The sequence below is a fragment of the Mugil cephalus genome, chromosome 8 (assembly GCF_022458985.1).
Source record: "Mugil cephalus isolate CIBA_MC_2020 chromosome 8, CIBA_Mcephalus_1.1, whole genome shotgun sequence".
NCBI lineage: Eukaryota > Metazoa > Chordata > Actinopteri > Mugiliformes > Mugilidae > Mugil > Mugil cephalus.
This window is the reverse complement of record NC_061777.1, coordinates 21,446,740-21,464,547: the sequence shown is the minus strand read 5'-3', so window position 1 is coordinate 21,464,547 and position 17,808 is coordinate 21,446,740. Positions and strand designations below refer to the sequence as shown.

Sequence of the window (17,808 nt, the reverse complement as noted above, 5' to 3'; positions counted from 1 at the left end):
CTTCAAATAAAGTAAATGAACAACTAGTGGGTTTTGTAACCGCCACTTTACAATAGGTGACACAATTTCTTATGCAGTAATGTTATTGAATATTTTGTTAAAACGTGTTAAGAGCATCAGCTCCGCGTGGTGCAGACAAAGTAACGAGGAAAAAAACATTTAACCAGAAGGTAACAAATATCGAGTCAGTTTGTACTTTGAGCATTATCAGCCTTTTAATTTGGTAAGAAACGGGCAATCCAGGTCTATATGCATTTCAACAATACAACCTACAGGGTAAAGATATATTTAGCAAAATCAAACACACAGCTCAGTGTCCACCAATAACAATCTCTGCACAGGTCTAGTGCTACTCTAGAGTCATTTAACTAGAAGTTGATTATAGTCTAGACTAATTGTAAAATTAATATTAATATGCATTGTATACAAAGTTTGCAGGCATCAGTAAGAACTTAACATCCCTCATGCTGAGAGATGCAGGTCTAAGTTTTGTCGTGAATGTGACTGATGCCTTTTCAGTCCCACGTCCCTGGGAGCTGTGATGAGGTAGAATGAAACCTGCCCCCTGCAGACTGCTGAGCAGCTTGGTCCAGACTTTTGCACACAAAGTGAGTAAATATTCGCCTTAGTGTACAACATAAATCCCCTCCTCCCAAACACACATGCACATCACCGTAGGGAGAATGCAAAGCACTGCTCCAAAGCCTTTTAATACCAATTCCTGATTGGAGCGGTGTTGGACTTTTGTTGGCTTAGGGTGCCCACGTCTCCTGTAGGGAATAATTAAAAACTCAGCCACTCTGTCGGGGGATCAACAGGGCTTGTGCTGAGGGCCTGAGCTGCTGAGGAATGCCAATGTGGACTCACCATGACTGAAGGGGTAATAAAAATAATAAAGAAAAAAGAAGGACAAGAAATACCTAAATCACCTTGCAAACAATACAAATGAACTCAGGAGCTGAGGCAGAGGCCAGGAGAGTGCCCATTCACAACCCCATGTTTTCCAACACATACAATGAAAACACAAAGACTACAAGCTACATTCTGAAACAACACACACCGTTTCCATATTTACCATGGCAAATGGTACAAATCCAGTAAATCATTACTCAAAATGGGACAGAATTTTCTGATGCCTTTCTCTCTCTGATTAAATACACGTCATTTTGGAATAAAACTCGTTCGATAACAAACCTGATCAGACTACTGCCGTCCCATACACAGGATCCACAGAGTGCAGCTCTTCTACAAAGCTTGCCTTCCATCATAATCTTGTAGATTTGAAAAGAAGTCTTTCAATGTGTGAGACAAATATGTGCAAATATCTTCGTAGTTGTACAAGAAAAAAAAAACACAGTTAACATTTTATGTTTTCATCTAAATCAAATGCAACACTAAACAAACATTAACAAATAAGACCAGTGTTCGTGTGTGAAATCACACAAAATGTAATTTTCCACCAGGCTTTCCTACCCACTAATAACAGTGATCCTACAGGGAAAAAAGGGGACGGGGAGCATCAGGACTAATAAATCTCAGTATATAAGGCCTCGGGAAACTTATATATGGATGTTTTGACTAAATAAGGCGGAAAAAAACAAAAAAAAACAAAGGCTGATTTGTCAAATTGTTTTTACAGCAGACGCCAATGTTTGCCACGCGTGTTTGCATGACGGGGGCTTTCTGACACTTGGGTGATGATAGTCATAAATGAGAGGTCAGCGACAGCTCTTCCGCTGTGAAACAGAACTTCAAACCACCAATCACGGTTCAACCTGCAACCGACACAACAAAACAGCAGCTTTGTGTACCTGAGGAGCCAGCTAAAATCCAGCCACATCCACCACACTGATCAACTAAGCTACGACGCACATAAAAACTGGAACACAAATGACAACAGAAACCACTGCTGTCACTTTGCATTGGCACAATCCTTTAAACTGTTCTGGAAGATTCTCCACAGAGTAACATTTCGCGACAGATTAGCCCTTACTATGAAGCTCTGAGAAAGTATCCCTTCCACACAACTTTAATCACCTTGGAGATGATTATCCAGAGCAAATCATACAAATGAGGCCCCTGCGCCCTCTGACAGCGTTACAACACACTGATCCCCTTCCCACAGACGTGGAATCTTATACAAATATCACACAGGATTACAAATCTACCCCCGTACGTGCGCGAGGGGCTTTGACGTGGCTTTTTGCCCTTGGGAGCCCAGTAATGCTCGAGGGAAACAGGAAAAGTTTACCTCGGGGCGGTGACGCGTTTTCATGTGATTATTAGCCGCGATGGCCGACAACGGTGCAGCTGCTCTTACCGTAACACGGCTGATCACTTTACAGTCAATCGTCCGAATCACGATGTAGGAAGCCCCGGATTCTAAACTCGGTATTTTAAAATACAACGCTAGTAAAGAGTAAATAAACAACAGGTCTTTTCAGACTCGCTTATCAAGGCTAGAGGAGGATGTGGCAGAAAACACCAACAGCTCAATAACATTTTTAAGAATACGTATATGGCCTTCATCCGTACAGATTGCCTTACTCGCTCTTAATCTGAGAAGAAAACTATTTTGTTGCACAGGCTAGAGGACAGACAATTCAGGAAGCACTAGTTAACCTTCCACGTAAAAGAGCTGCTCTATCCAAAGAGGACTAGTTACCTGGTTAAGCCTGATGAACGCACAAGCAACACAAACATGTATCTCAGTTCTAAACGGCGGCTGGCGTAAACGGCCCACCAGGTCTGAAAAAGGAAACTTTACTAAACTGTGAACTCTAATCTTAATGTGCATAGCATTTCACACTGGCCACTATCGTAAATGGACACTGATTGTAATTTCTGCATTATTGCATAAGGCAGTCAGCTACGATGAACGACAAAAACAACGTTGTGTTTCTCAAACGCACGGGATGCTCAGCTCTCTACATTTGACACAGGTCGGGGGAAAGAAAGGAGTCGCTCTGCTCCTTTAGCTCTTGAACCGTGTCTGCTCACATATGTGGTTGAATTTGCTGAAATGAAAAGAAAAAGGAAACAATTATTATCTGTTGCATGGAAACACGCAAAGCCAAAGAGATTAAACGAGCCGATCCTTAGAACTGTAGACCTGAAGCACAACGCAATGCAAGTGTTTTGATACAATCACTCCTCCTAGTGGCGGAACAAGTGAAATACATGCATATGGCTGACACCCACTGCCTCTCATCTCTGCCATGTTAGTCTGAAGCAGACTGAGGACAGATTAATGACTCTACTCAAATGTATTCGCTAAGAACTCGCTAAGGTGCAGGTTTTAATAAAAAAAAAAAATCTAAATAGAAACAAATTAAGCAAACTGCATTCAGTGTTCACTGACGGTGGATCCATGAACATTAACGTCAGCTAATATGACAGAGGCCTTTAGCTGCTTAGAAGTTACCCTGAGTTCCTCTGTGACCTCTCAGATTAGCATTTTCAGTATTTTTCTTTTTGAGCGGTCGACCACTCCTCTTCAATCTCCTCCATTTGTTCATAATCCGCCCAACTGAGGATTTATGGATTCCAAACTCTTCAGAGACGGTTTTCTAACTTTCTTTTTCCCTCAACACCAACTCTTTTGCCGAGGTCCTCATAAAGCTCCTTTGTCTGTGCCATCATACACTTCCATAAACATGTGGTGGGAAGATCAGGCCGCGACAAATCCCTGCTGTTTTAAACAAAACGGGACACTGCACAACACCCACGCCTCATTACACTGATTGGAAACACTTCTGAACAGATGGACTCTTATTTGGTCTTGTAATTAACTTACTATTACACCTCACAAATAGGTAATATCGGCTCATTTTCACAAATAAACAAATACACAAGTATATTCTCACTTGGTTAATTTGGTGTGAAAATGTGTTGCTTCTTTTAAGTCATTTTTACGAAGCAATGGAGAAAATTCTACGGGGTGCATTTTTAAGCTACACCTAATATGTTCTTTAGTATAAAATCGTAGTGTCCTGTCCTGTGCGTGTTTATGGATTTATAATTTCATCTAGAAAACGTATCAAGATCTAAAGTGCATGCAGATGGAGACCACAGCGCAGTAATAACAATTTAAGGCAGACACACACGTTTCAATATAGAATATCAAGCTGCTAATGAGCTAAAATTTTAAATGACCTGAAAGACGCTGTAATGATAACAACAATAATCCACTAGGAAAACTGGGTGATTAAGTTTTCAAAATGTAATTTCATCAAGTGACCATGTGGGAGCCGCTGTCTCTACCTTTATGAGTTTATGATATTAGACTTACATTGCGTGATGCGCCTTCACCTGCGTACGACAGTTGCGGCCCCAGTAACAGTCAGGACGAGACGTTACAGCAGCTGAGGACGGAACAAACAAATGCTTGGATGGAACAAGAAAAAAAAAACAAAATAACATAACAACGGAGAGTCTCCTGACCTGGCAGTTCAGACGGAGGGATGTTCTGTCTGTACTTGTAGGCCAGCTCTTTGAACGCACGCAGTCCGCAGCAGAAGCACAGGATGGTGTTTGCAGAGATACGGGAATCTGACGAGAGATGACGTCGAATAAGAGTAGAGTAATGCGAGCGCCGCGGCTCTGTTTTTCAACGGGGGATTTGTGGAAATTGTCCAGATGTGTGTGCGCACCAAAGACGAACGCGATGGAAGCGCCTTATGTTCTGATCTAAGGGCTCACCTGTCAGACAGTAGCTTCCCTGCTGTAAGCCCTGCAAAGACTCCTGGAGCAGATCTTTCCATGACTTCCCTCTGGAGGACAGGTAGTTCTGATGGAGGAAACACACGAAAGGGCCTAAGCATCTTACAGGCATCTTGAAGTAGCAAAAGCAATTTGGTGCGCAGACACATGAATTCAAAGTGCCCCGTGGTGAAAAAGCAACGGGCTGTTGTGACGCATGAAACTACACACTGACGCCCGACACTTCTCGCTGCTTGACAAAATATAATGTACAGTAAATCAAAGCTGAGCTGGTTCTTCTGGTTGAGCTGGAGTTTCGGTGATGTGGTAACGATAATCAGCAAACTATATGAACAACGGTTTCACTTCTATTTTCTATTTCCCTTGTGCGTTCAAATGGATGTTCCCCAGTGCTATTTAATCCAACTCTTCCCAGCAACATTACTGTAACATACTGTAGCTGACCACTACTTCAGCATCATCAAATATTTCCTGGCATTCTGTATCCAGGACGTAAATAACAAAACTTTGGCTTAAACAAGAAATACACAGAAACATACATTTGAAGTATAATCCATCTCACCTGCAGGACCTCAGACTCATAGTTATTGTTGTTAAGCACGCCATCCAGACATTTGTCGGTCAGGTTGAGCTCTGAAGGAAACGAGACAGTCAGAGGCTGAATGTTTGAATTCCTTTAAAAGTGGCTAAACTAAGAGAAACACAGAACCCGCATTTAGACGCTACTCGGCAATCAGCCCCTTAAACGTAAGGCCACCAGACCCTCCAGCAGCAGCAATAATATACGTACCGCTAAAATGAGCCAGACAGCCTTGGCAGCCAATCCTCTGGCAACCCCAGTACATGTGACAGAAAGGCCGCAGGCACTGCACACCTGCCAACACACAACACGTTACAGCAGCTGAGGACAGGAAAGTTTCCCTTTTCCGCGTGACTCGTCACACGTAAATGTACGCGTAATCGTCGCATCTAGAGACCACTCACATTGCTGAGCGGTAAGCTGCTGGTGGTTTAGCTCGGCCCGTCTGTCTGGCATCGGCTGGAGGCAGCAGGTGCAGATGAGGTGGCAGCCCTGAGGGGGGCAGCGGTACTCCTGGGGAGCTGCACGTGAAACGGGAGCAGAAGAATGATTCAGACGGGAGTTGAGAAGTGAAGACGTCTGCGGATCTGCCATGTAATATTGCCTGATATTACCTGAGGGAAGGTCAGACGACGTGGAGGGCTGCTCCCCCGTGGAAGCTGCAGACACTTCCTCCTCGGCCGCCGGTTTGGGGGGCGGAGGTATGGTCGGTAGAGTCGACAGGCTGGGGAGCCAGAAGTTTGATCTTGTGGCGAACAGCACTTGGCTGACCTCTCTCCTGTAACCAGGACACTGCCTGCACATCACTAAAGGTTGACTGTGGACAAAAAAAAGAGATAATGGTGAAACTGTATAACAACTATTTATGAGGTGGTCATTTCAGGTGTTTTTACATAGGTCCTCACATACATTTTCTCAAAAACAAAATCAGACCAACATAGGAAATCGCTTGTTACAGGCCTCATTCAATGCCTTGCATATATTGTGTTTTCATTAAGCCTCCCTAGTTACTCTAAGTTTACCCCCATTCGCCATCATGTCTCTGTCAGTATCAGATTTACGGAGTGAACTCAAGAACCCATTAGATGACAGTTAAGGCAACGAGGAGCAACAAAATTACAAATGCATGCAGGGCACTTTTTGAAAAGGTACTCTAAAGGTACACCATCTGTTCCGGATTATTTTTAGTCCACTATCTTTCTAGATGCTTTCCAAAGGAATGAGTTCATTCCTGGAGTAACGTCAGCAGTTTGATTGAGATCTACCTCTAGAAAAATAACCGCTGTGTTATGCAATAATTTAACTACTCCGCTGAAACCAAGGCCAGACACGAGAGCAAATCCAGTTCCTGAATGAGATCGGGGAGCTGCTGTTAGGTGACAGGAAGGAAAGACTGAGAGTGGGTCATAAATGATGGATGATTTTCTGCGGAGTGTCTTTTCATTAGCCTCACAACAGACAATGTGCCCTGCACACAAAGACTACGAGAGCGACGAGAGACGACATAAAATTTTAAATGTATGATAATATTAAGACTTTTTTTTTTTAATTAACTGAAGAAAAAAATCAGATGCCAGAATGCCAGCACAAATCCACTGCAAACACAACGGGTTGATTTACCTTATGTCTGAGGAGTCACTGTCGTTGTCAGAGAGCTCAAAGAGGTAATCTGAACTCCCCTCCTCATCGGAGAAAGAGCGCTCAACTTTTGGCTGCAACATATCCTGAGTTATCTTGTTACGGCTGTCCATGCTCTTCATGTCCTCCTCGCTGCGGCACTTTTCTGTGCAACAGAAGACAAATCAAGGCTCGTTCTCTATCGTATCGGCTCTGTGTTAGCTACTAGAATCGTCTTCGTCTGCGCAAACCTGGGTGCTGGATGAGGTAGGCCTCCACCAGGTTATTGAGGATGTGATTCTTACAAATCCTCTCCACGGGGCAGCGGCACGTGGGGCAAAGAGACGAGCGCTCCATCCAGCCCGAGTAGCAGGCGGCACAGAAGACGTGCATGCACGGCTGCAAACTGTCGGCAAAACCAAGAGACAAAGAATTAAATCTCACACTCGTTTAACATATATTCTGCATGTATGTTCAAGACGCCCAACTTTGCATCTGTGCGTACATCTGTGCACGGGTCAAAGCCTGTGAAATCTTACCTGACACAATCATGCAACAGGTCCTGGCAAATAACGCACGTCAGAGTTTCTTCCATCTTGTCCGTCTTGGCTCCTCCCACTGGGGCTTTAGACAAAAGATTCCTCTGTGTTGAACCGGCCACGTCCGTGCTGGAGGTGTGTGGCAGGCCCAGATCATAATCTTTATCTGTAAACACAACAACTGCATGTTACTTACTACAGTGAGTGTGGGATTTTGGCAGTTTTCAGGGTTTATTTCTTTAAAAAAAGAAAAGAAAAAAAAAAGGTTCCAGGCAATTAAAGCTGAAAAGAAGGCTTGGTGAGTGAACAAAGCTTAAATAGCTCTGACAAATCGAGGAATTATTCCTAAATGAAGAAAATAATAACAAACCATCATCAATTTTCCTCCTCTTGGTTTCTGGCTCCGAGAAGTCGCTGTCTTTTTCCTGTGCAGGGGAATCCTCCTTAGACTGGCCTGAGAAAGTAAAGAACCAAAGATCAGAAAATAAATGCGATACCATACCGATATTGCAACGCGGTTACGTATTTACTGTTATTCTAAGCAGAAAGTGTCATTCAGGAAAGCACATGCAGGCAGACCGACTGGAGTCTTCACAGAGTTGAAGTTAGTTTCAAGTTCAGTACTGATCAGCTGTAACAGCAGCAGGTTTGTTTCCATCACCGACTACTGTCAGAGAGTTAATTTAAACACAGCTCAGCCTCTGTCTGTTCACTGGCCTTCTATCACAGAGCTGCATGTACAACCGACCACAGCAGCTCAAATTACGTTACAATTATGTTATCATTTACATTTTAATAAATACCAATATCATACTATTAAATAAGGCCAACGCTCTGAATAAACATCTTGGGGGTTTTAGTTTAATAAAGCAAATTGCGCAGCTACAAATGCACACAAAGCTGAAGGATGCCAATAGCATCTCTTGCCAAGACAATTAACGTAATTCTCATGTCTGTCCATTAAATGTGAAGCCGGAGCCAAGAACAGCACTTAGCACCAAGACAGTTAACCTTAATGTGTCCAAAGGTAATAAAATCCAATTAATTAACACATTATATCTTGTTTGTTTTAATCTGGGTGTGACAGACTCCACGTTGTGGCTCAACAAGGAGTTACTGTATCCACTGGACTATTTCATAAATAGTGGGGCAATTGCCCAACGTGTAACAGAGAAATAAGACGTTAATTAGCATTAAACTGAAGAAAGCGGCCAAATTTCTTCCACGCATCACAGTATTTCCTTTTATTCCTTTTTATTTATTATTTATTCCCTTGTGGGTGGATAAAGTCTGCGTAAATCTAAGTCTAAGTCTCCCCTCCCATAAAAAGTAAGTCAGCAGAGAACCTACCGGAGACAAGGGAGGCTGCGGTCGTCATGGGTGCAGAGGAGGAAGGGCTCTCAATACAGAAGTGCGACGTGGAGGTGGAAGGCTGAGGTTCCTCCTGAGACAGATCCCGAGGGGCCGTCGTGAGCATTACAGGCTCCACAGAGAGGGACATCTCTGTAGCAGCAACAGGAGAAGGACAGCGGGCTGACCTCTCCATGGCTGAAGTTTAAACACATGGTAGGAAGTTACTAATGGCAAAACAAATGAAAGTGTGGTTGCACTTCACATACAGATCTAACCACTCACTTACCATAACCGTCCTGTGAAACAGCATGGTCCGTGATGATCGAGTGGTAAACGTAGGCGATGTCTACAGGGTGACAAAAGGAGCTGCAGTCTGTCTTTTCTTCTCACACCTTCATAGAAGCGCATCATGTTGGGGGATCAAAAAGTGAACAACTTACTTTGTTCCGGTTCACTTTTCCTGTACACAAAGTAGATGACATCGCCACTTTCCAGCACGTGAGACTGCTTCTTGACCAGTTTGGACATGTTGATCACTGTGCCATTAGTGCTGCGGACAAAGACACATACAAATGGATTTTTCAAAATACACCGCTGATGTTTCATACACTTTTCAAATGAAAAAAGGCAAATCCTTTCCAGCCATTTTGCTCTTTTTCCACACTCGGTTTATTTCATTTAATTTCTAATTAACAGTGCACCACAGAGCTCAGCCGTTATCCGGTGCACTCCACTGGGACACAAGTGTGTGATCCACGCAGTGCTTTGTAATGCAGTCACAATTCACTGATGAACAGTTCAGCTTACAGTACCTCATGTCTTCAAGCCACACCAGCCCTGAGCTTTCATCTTTCACAATCTTGCAGTGCTCCCCTGAGATGAGTTTATTGGCTGGAAACGACAAATAGCATCCTGGCAACAAAATGATGAAACACCATGAACACACAGAATGGATAGAACATTATTTTGACAGAAACTAGACAAATATTCTGCTTTTTTGTCGGTTTTGCAGGAGCTCGCTGGGTGATACATGTATCTGTTTAATTCTACAACACATCATTTTCTTTTCCAAAACCAAATCTTAAAATTCTGACCTATATTCTAAACAACTACACTAAAATGTCAACCTCCCGTCTAAATCTGTGTTGCCATGACATTTCTGAATCTGTCATTGTCCAGACGTAAACTTACCAATTAAGTGTAGTACTAGCTTTGCATTGCAAAAAAAAAGAAGACCCCCAAAAGCTCTTGGAAACAAAGAAAACACGGGGGAAATATAGCCCTCACCTATTCTTAAGCAAACCCCATACAAAAAAAATCTACTTAATATTCTGCACACATGTTCTCAATGGACGTCTTTTGTTCTCATCACAAGGGGCTGTCTAAGTTTGGTGCCCCAAAGAAGGCTTTGTATTTTCATGGGGGAGGTTTTAAAGGCTCCAGACACTGACAGCAATATCTACCGGCGGGACTGTCTTTTGTTAACAGCCATCACTACATTTAAAGCGTTTTAAAACGCGACATAAATGTTAAGCAACTTTGTTTTTCCACACGATGTCAGGCAAAGGCAACACACTGCTGCTCATTCCCAAACATGCATACTAACCTTTTTTTCTGCCCACGGTGCACTCCCGGGTGAAAAGCAGAATAGTTTCACTGGAGTCCACTTTGACAAGCTTCCCCCATGGTCTTCCTCTTTTGTAGTTGTCCATGTCCCAAAAAGTCTTTTCTAAGAATTTACGAGAAAACTAGTTTGTAAAGAGCTTCCGATATTAAACTCGATTAAGGTATTGTTCTATGCAGACATGGTGGAAAAGAGAAAGTAAAATGAATTAAGTTTGGCATAATGTGACTTTAAACGCTTTAAGACTTTAAGTTGTACATCTTCCCGCCCCTTTTTGGACATGTAAGTCACATAACTGCGCTGCCCTTTTTATTTATTTATCTTTCGTGATTGTTCTGACTGTCCATTTTTTGTATTATCATTTCTGTTTTGTTTGCTCACATATACATATCATTTGCAGGTTCGGAATAAATAACTCAATAAATCAAAACAAATCAAATCAAGGCCAAACTATCTATTCATGACAAGCAGCTTAAATCGATCCTCACAATACTTGATGAGGTTCAAAAAGTCGACATTTAAAGACTCTCTAGTCCAATGCAGACATGCCCTTTACTTACAGGACACGAAGTCTTTCAAAATGAAAACAACCAGCCATTCTTTATTTCGGGTTTCATCAAAAATATCTGCTTGCACTTATTTCTGTAACATTTGAACATGAGGAACTGTTTCGTTTTAAGGAGGGGGATTTCCCATGACTCTAAAACCAGGCAGCCTTAAAAAGAAAGTGAGTAACAACGCTAGGTTTCAGCTGGATTTTAAATCCAGTGATGCTGGATGTGCGGTTTTATTGTACGCCGCAAAGACAAACTGTACAGAGTCACGAAAGCTTTTGAGCAACGCTAGTAAATATACAGACCTTAACAAATACGCGTCGTTACATTAAATGTAGAGTTTCTCATCAAGTTTGGCGTAAAACCGGACGACACCTAGCTGACACTGGAATTTCTTTTGCTTCCTAGCTTCAAGCTGTTAGCTTAATTATTATTTTTTTTTTCGGTGAAGATCTGGATTTAAACTTCCATCTACGAGCTAACGAGCACAAACACAACTTCGATCAATAACAACACTAGGCTAACGCGATTGTTAGCATTAGCGATCCACCTTACGTTCAACAGGGAAACAGAAATACTCGACCAAACTACCGTCACTGCCTTTAAGGCCGTTTTGGTGTCACGTCGGGAACTGCAACGTTACCATCAAAAGCGCAGTCTGTTGTCCCAGGAGCTCTGTGGAAAACAGCTTCTCCTCTTCATGTTCCAGCTAGCGTCAGGCATCAGACTCACTTCCTGCCGAGCGCGGCGCTGACGTCACCAGCAGTCAGCTGATTGAGGAGGGGCCAGGGGCAGGATGGGTGTGAGGCACCTAGACGTAGTAATGTCCATGGTGAGGCACAGGTGTGTTCATTGGTGAATGTCAGCACGAAAAGAAGGTGTCCTTAAACATACATTGGATTTAGTGGATTTACTGGATTGCTGATTACCTGTCTGTCAGGCCCCAGTTTGTGCTGTCAGGCCCTGTCTGATACGTCGTCATTAATGTGGGGGCACCACAGGGGACTGTCCTGTCTTTATTTCTGTTCACTCTCTACACCTCTGATTTCAAATACACCTCCGGGTCCTGCCACCTGCAGAAGTTCTCTGATGACTCTGCAGTGGTTGGGTGTATTAGAGATGGACAGGAGGTGGAGTATAGGACACTGATTGCCAACTTTGTGGAGTGGTCCCAGGCAAACTAAGTACCACTGGCTGTGGACAAGACCAAGGAGCTGGTCACTGCATTCAGGAGGAAGAGGATACCAGTGGAGTTCATCAGCATCCAGGGCCTAGAGGTGGAAGTAGTGGACCACTACAAGTACCTGCAAGTCTGCATGAACAACAGGCCGGATTGGAGGGACAGCGGTGTCTGACAGAGTCTCCAAGTGAGCTTGCCGTTTTGCTGATGTCAACAAACTGCATGCATTTGCTGCATCCAGTGCATGAAGTAGTAGGTGAGTGTCAGCTGGTCTGGAGGGACAACAGTGATGCTGTGTACAAAAAGGGCCTGGGTAGACTCTACTTTCTCAGGAAGCTCAGGTCTTTCAGTTTGTGCAGCGAGTTACTAGAGTCTTTCTACCAATTTCTACCAGTCTGCCCTGTACTTTCCCTGTACATCTGTGCTGTGGTTTGTTGGGAGTGTTACCATCAAAAAAGACCTCATTGGGATCAACAAACTGATCCGAAAGTCTGGACATGTGATCGGTAGGGAGTTGGAGACATTTGTCTCAGTGAGGGACTTGGCTCAGCAGACCGATTCAGCTCCGCTCCCGTAGTAAATGCTACAGAATGTCTTTTATACCGTATTCTATCCAGCTGTATAACACCTCACCTTTTTGTAACGACTAAACTACTATGACCAATTGCCATTAAAGTCTGGCTAAGTCTAAGTTCTAATATCATATGTTTGGAGGTGGTTTTCTCCACTGACAGGAGAAGTAAATATCACTGTTGTGCAAAATTCACATCTGTAGCCTTCATGCTTAAAACTGAGGCCTAAATGTAACTGCTGCTGCCTCATTAGTGTGAAATGTAATGAAATATAGATTTTCACAAGTTTAAGCCAACTTTATTTAAAAACAAAATCAATCATGAAGGTTTTAGAATAAAATCGTCAGCTGAGCTTCTCTCCCCAAGTGAGCCCCAACTGCCGCACAGTAAACTGGTGATGTCTGCCACCTTGCCGCCAGACATCCCATGAGGAACCAGGGCCCCCGTGAGCTTCAACAGGCCTCTTGGGGGGATTTCTCTCTCATCCAAAATCGACATAATGATATTTCCAGGTGCAGCCAAATTTCAGGCACATCTGTGTCGGTGTTCTGTGAAACCTCAGGGATTTCTCGAAGATGTCTCAGGTGGTGCAGGGTGGGCAGCATCCCTGACACTTTGTGAGTTCTGAGAGTCACAAAGACGCAAAGCACACATGCACACATTTATTCCTGGGACATCATCTCCAGTGAGGAAACTAATGATAGTTTCCTCTAACTCTGACTTTGATGCATGCTTGGATAAGTCAAGCTGATGCATACTCCCATTGTCTTGACAGGTGGAATCTTCAGTGGATTGAAAGGAGCAGGTTCCTATGCAAAGTTTGCCTCAGACTTAGAGGAAGACTGCCACACTGCTTCACCTCTGCCTTGAACCCAAGTACTCCTTTGGGGCAACATCTGGATTTTGGATGAGTTTTTTTTTTTTCTTCCTTAAGATCTCATCCCTGAAAAAGTCCATCAGTTCAGCACTTGGCTGCTACCAGCTCCAGCTGTCGGCACATGATGTTGAGGAAATGGATAAGGTGCTCCAGACACTCCTGGTCATCTTTCCTCAGAAGCCGACAGATGCGGTCTTAAATAATGACATTCTCCAGCTGCTGATTTTGAAACAGTGGTACTATAAATTTGATATTTGGAAGCCAAATATCTTGGCTTCATTTGGCTGCACCTGCACATACTCAAGTAAACATGAGTATTCGTCTTTAGTTTGATTTAAAGAAAAAACAAAGGCAGTGTCTTTCTTAAGTGAAGTGCCTGAAAAAGCAGAACTTGTTTTTGCGTAGCCTATGAATATAACTGACCCTGCTTTAACTTTGTTCCAGAAGATATTTTCATAGCTCAACATGACAGCTGTTCTCAAGAGGAGGAAGACTGTGGGACCGATTCCAGAAGAATTGCTTTTTAGTGGACTTTACAGTAAGCTTTTTTTCTTTTTTTAAATTATTATTAACACAGGAAAATGGACACGCAACACCAAAACATAGCCCTCAGAATCTTATAAACAGAACAGCATGTGCAGCATTCTTTAGAAATAACTCACCCTGCACCCCAGCATTCATTTGCTGAGCCGTGACTCAGGAACATGTCTGTTGAGGTTAAGTTCAATCAAACTGAGGTTTAGTCTCTTCTCATTATGTGTACAAGGTTGAGCAAGTTTGGAGGGAGATTCTTTCCTCCTTAAACGGAGATGTTTCCCTCTGGCTTAAAGTCAATTTAATTTTCCTCTGAGCGCCTGAAAATTTGGAGATAGCCTCCAAATCTCTTAAAAAAAGATTGACTGTCTCTTATCCATCCCTGCTGTCATCGTTTTCTGCGTTGGATGTTTTGTTGGAAGTTCGATATCCTTTTCCTTGATGGAGGAGGCTGGCTCCCGTATAAAACTCAACACACTCCCTTAGATGTCAGCTGTTTTTGATCTCGTTGTTGATCAAGATCCTCCGTGAGTCTGACAGAAGAACAGACACGAAGCAAAATGTGCCTCCTTTTTCCTATATCTCCTACATGAAGAAGGCGTGAAAGTACAAGTCGTTCTCAAGGGTTTTATAGCTAACACAACAACAACTGCCGAAAGCAAAATAGATGATCACGTGATCGCATGAGCCTCAGCTTTGTGCTACTGACTTCAGAAGGACATATATGATCTGATGCTTCCTAGCTTTAAGCTGTTAGCTGATGATGAACGTAATTATTTCAGATTCCATCTACGAGTCACAGCTAGCGAGCACAAACACAGCTTCATCAATAACAACACTAGAGTTACTAGAATCACTAGAATCTTAAATACCCTTTTCTGTAAGATGCAATGGTTGAAAGGCACACACACAAAAATGCTTTAGGAACAACTCATTAAACATCACAAAACAGCACAAGGTGTTGACCTGGCTTCCAAATTCACTAGATCCCAAACTAATCAAGTATCTGGGATGATGGGGTTCACTGGAACAAGCCTGATCCACAGAGGCCCCTCCCATCAACTCATAGGACCCAAATGCCCCCACCTACAACATCCAACAACTGTTTTTGAGGAACGAGAGAGACCTACACAATATCATGTAGGCGGTCATAATGTTATGCCTGGTTGGCGTGTATACAATAATTATGCATTTCAAATAATACCATTATAATGATTAATTATAAAAGTATGTGACAACTGAGAGAGACTATGTCATAGTCTGTCATTTGTATCTGATTGCAGCCCATTATCTGTTAATATGTAGATCATGAACAGAGACACATGTACACGACTAACAGCACACAGGTCAATACTGACTGCACTTAACTGGTCACAAGGTACATAGTGTTCAATACTTGTTCAGTGCTTGTCAGGAGGAGAACTTAATTGCTGCTTTTTTTCTTCTCAGCGTTTTCAGCTGTGTACATACGAACACACCGTGAGGGTAATTAAAAAAAAACAATCATAGTGAATTAATATAAACTAATTACTCTCTGGAGGTTTAGAAATCTAATTTTGAAAATCGCAGAGTAAAAGAGCAAGGTGTGACACGTGTCTCATACGGTAACACCTCATTTTGGTTTCAAAAGTACAACAAACACGTTTCCAATCATTTTCAGGACAAACCCTTCAATACCACTAAGAACTTAACAATTTTTTTATCTTGTTAGTGATGAGCCAAATACTGGCATAAATAGGTGACGCGTTTTATATATAGTGTGCAAATGTTGGCATATCATACTAAATCACTAGATTTACTCAAATACTGTGTTCAGTTAAAGGTGACAAAATAAAACTTCATTTGAAGCCGGTGACCAAACACTACTGTAACACGAGGAAATGAAATGTGGAAAAAAAATGATAATAATATATGTAAACACAGGGTCTTAATGAGAACTCTTCCTTGATATCATACATTTCTATTATATCCACTATTCTGTTGCTTTTTGGCTGAAAATCTGAAGAAGGTGTCTGTTCTGTTAGATCCAGTTTAAGGTTTTATGTATGTTCAGTGTAATAAGTCATTGCTGATTCTATTTATTGACCATTTTCATATGTCATGTCTGTTTCTTTAATCATCTTTATCTCCTTTTTTTTCTCGTTTTCATGCATTTATACACACAGTATTACTAATGTGCATTTATTTAATATATCCACAGAGAAAGTCCCTGGGTCACTGCTCATATTGGAACAAAATTCCCCTGCTGGCTTCATGGAACCGCTGACAACTTTGATATAGGTTTTCACAGTCCAATTATAAGTGGGCTGATCTTTCTTGTTTAAGAAAAGCTGTGTCTCTCTAATAGAAACAGCAAACCAGTCCTTAGTGCAGCACTAATCCTAGCAAACCTCCATCTACTCCCTGGCAGTGCATTATTAATGGGCAGTGTGGAGGCTGCTGAGCACAGGGGCCTCTGCTCACTAATGCGTTCATTCCTCATTGTTAGATGCCCGGTGAGGAAAACGCGCACACATGCTGCCTTTTCAGAGACTGATACCTGCAGACACAAGCCCACTCACTAACTCGCACGCACACATGCACTAAGGTGTGCCATCCATGTAGAATACATTTTAAGGGGAAATTATTAGACTTTGAGATTCACGGAAATTCAGTGGTGAACACGAAACCTCCACAGATCCTCTGATAAGGTCACACCGGCAAATTGAAAGCAGCTTATTGAATCCCATGCCCACGCTCACGTCAGTCAGCATTTCCTAATTGGATCAAAGATTACTTGTGGCAGCTGTATAAAACATCAAACGAGTAATTAAATGAAATAATGAGAAAATAAACCTTTATGTTGCCAAGTGGGAATGGAGGCGAGCGGAGGAACGTGATTTGGCTGTGTTCTCTGAAATTATCTCTCTCCGGCTCGGGCTAATTGCTGGAGGATGTCCTCTTAACTGAGTGTGAAAAGCTGTGTCTAATTACTGCAACATTAATCAGGCATTAGCATGTTATCACAAGGTTAACTTATCAGGAGGGGCCCAGAAGCAGCTGGAGATGCCATTCATCCACGGTGCACTGGGCCAACTGGGCCACAAGGGGTAGTGCTTGTTCTTCCTATGAATCATTACTCAACCCCCTTGAAGCTGCAAGCTGAAAAATCAAAGGCAACCATGTTGGATTGGATTTAGTGAGCGTGGAGGTTTAGTGATTCCACAGTGTGGAATGGGAATGTCCCCAATCAATATCAACCATTTCCTGCTCAGTGTGGAGCTTAAATGAGTACGTACAACCTCGGGGGATTCACATTTTATTTTGGCTGTAATTTGTTAACATCTTACTTCGCACAGACGTACCAAAAGATAGCTCTTTACCATACGCCGTATTAGGAATTACATGGCTTGAAAGAATTTGCAAAATCAATGGCAAGCAATTGCGTGCTTGGGGGAGCAGTTAAGGCCAATGTAATGAAGATTGACTGGACGGTGATTGCATCCTAAATTACCCCTACAAATCCAATATGAATACAGATAAAACACCGGCCATAACAGATTGTTGTGAAATACAGACGGCCACTGCCATAATAAGCAGCATAGATTTTTGAATTACTATAAATCAGTTTAAATAATGTGGCAAATTAATGTTAAGAATTCACATCATGCGTCTTG

At 42.5% G+C, this 17,808-nt stretch overlaps 1 protein-coding gene across 2 annotated transcripts; it reads right to left on the bottom strand.

Annotated features, from left to right (window-relative positions):
• Positions 1 to 189: 189 nt before the first annotated feature.
• chfr (checkpoint with forkhead and ring finger domains, E3 ubiquitin protein ligase) lies at positions 190 to 11,780 on the bottom strand. Of its 2 annotated transcripts, none has more exons than XM_047591641.1 (18): positions 11,633 to 11,780; positions 10,418 to 10,540; positions 9,624 to 9,723; positions 9,252 to 9,361; positions 9,098 to 9,157; positions 8,809 to 9,006; positions 7,829 to 7,912; positions 7,459 to 7,624; positions 7,171 to 7,325; positions 6,923 to 7,085; positions 5,917 to 6,119; positions 5,707 to 5,823; positions 5,513 to 5,596; positions 5,285 to 5,355; positions 4,702 to 4,789; positions 4,444 to 4,551; positions 4,292 to 4,364; positions 190 to 3,017 (listed from the first exon to the last, which is right to left on the bottom strand). In XM_047591641.1, exons 2-18 carry the CDS (start codon positions 10,521 to 10,523, stop codon positions 2,975 to 2,977), a joined length of 1,929 nt encoding a protein of 642 aa, XP_047447597.1. In that variant the 5' UTR covers positions 10,524 to 10,540; positions 11,633 to 11,780; the 3' UTR covers positions 190 to 2,974. The 2 variants fall into 2 exon arrangements, with proteins under 2 accessions (XP_047447597.1, XP_047447598.1); XM_047591642.1 differs by having other exon boundaries at positions 11,581 to 11,714.
• Between the last annotated feature and the right edge of the window lie 6,028 nt (positions 11,781 to 17,808).

What these genes read in the sequence shown, in the direction of transcription:
- chfr (XM_047591641.1), bottom strand. Translation starts at nt 10,523, where the DNA reads ATGGACAACTACAAAAGAGGAAGACCATGGGGGAAGCTTGTCAAAGTG. An exon ending in CTGTTGCATGATTGTGTCAG is followed by an intron (nt 7,326 to 7,458) that starts GTAAGATTTCAC and finishes TTTTGCCGACAG; the next exon opens with TTTGCAGCCGTGCATGCACG. An exon ending in GCAGCTTACCGCTCAGCAAT is followed by an intron (nt 5,597 to 5,706) that starts GTGAGTGGTCTC and finishes GTGTGTTGGCAG; the next exon opens with GTGTGCAGTGCCTGCGGCCT.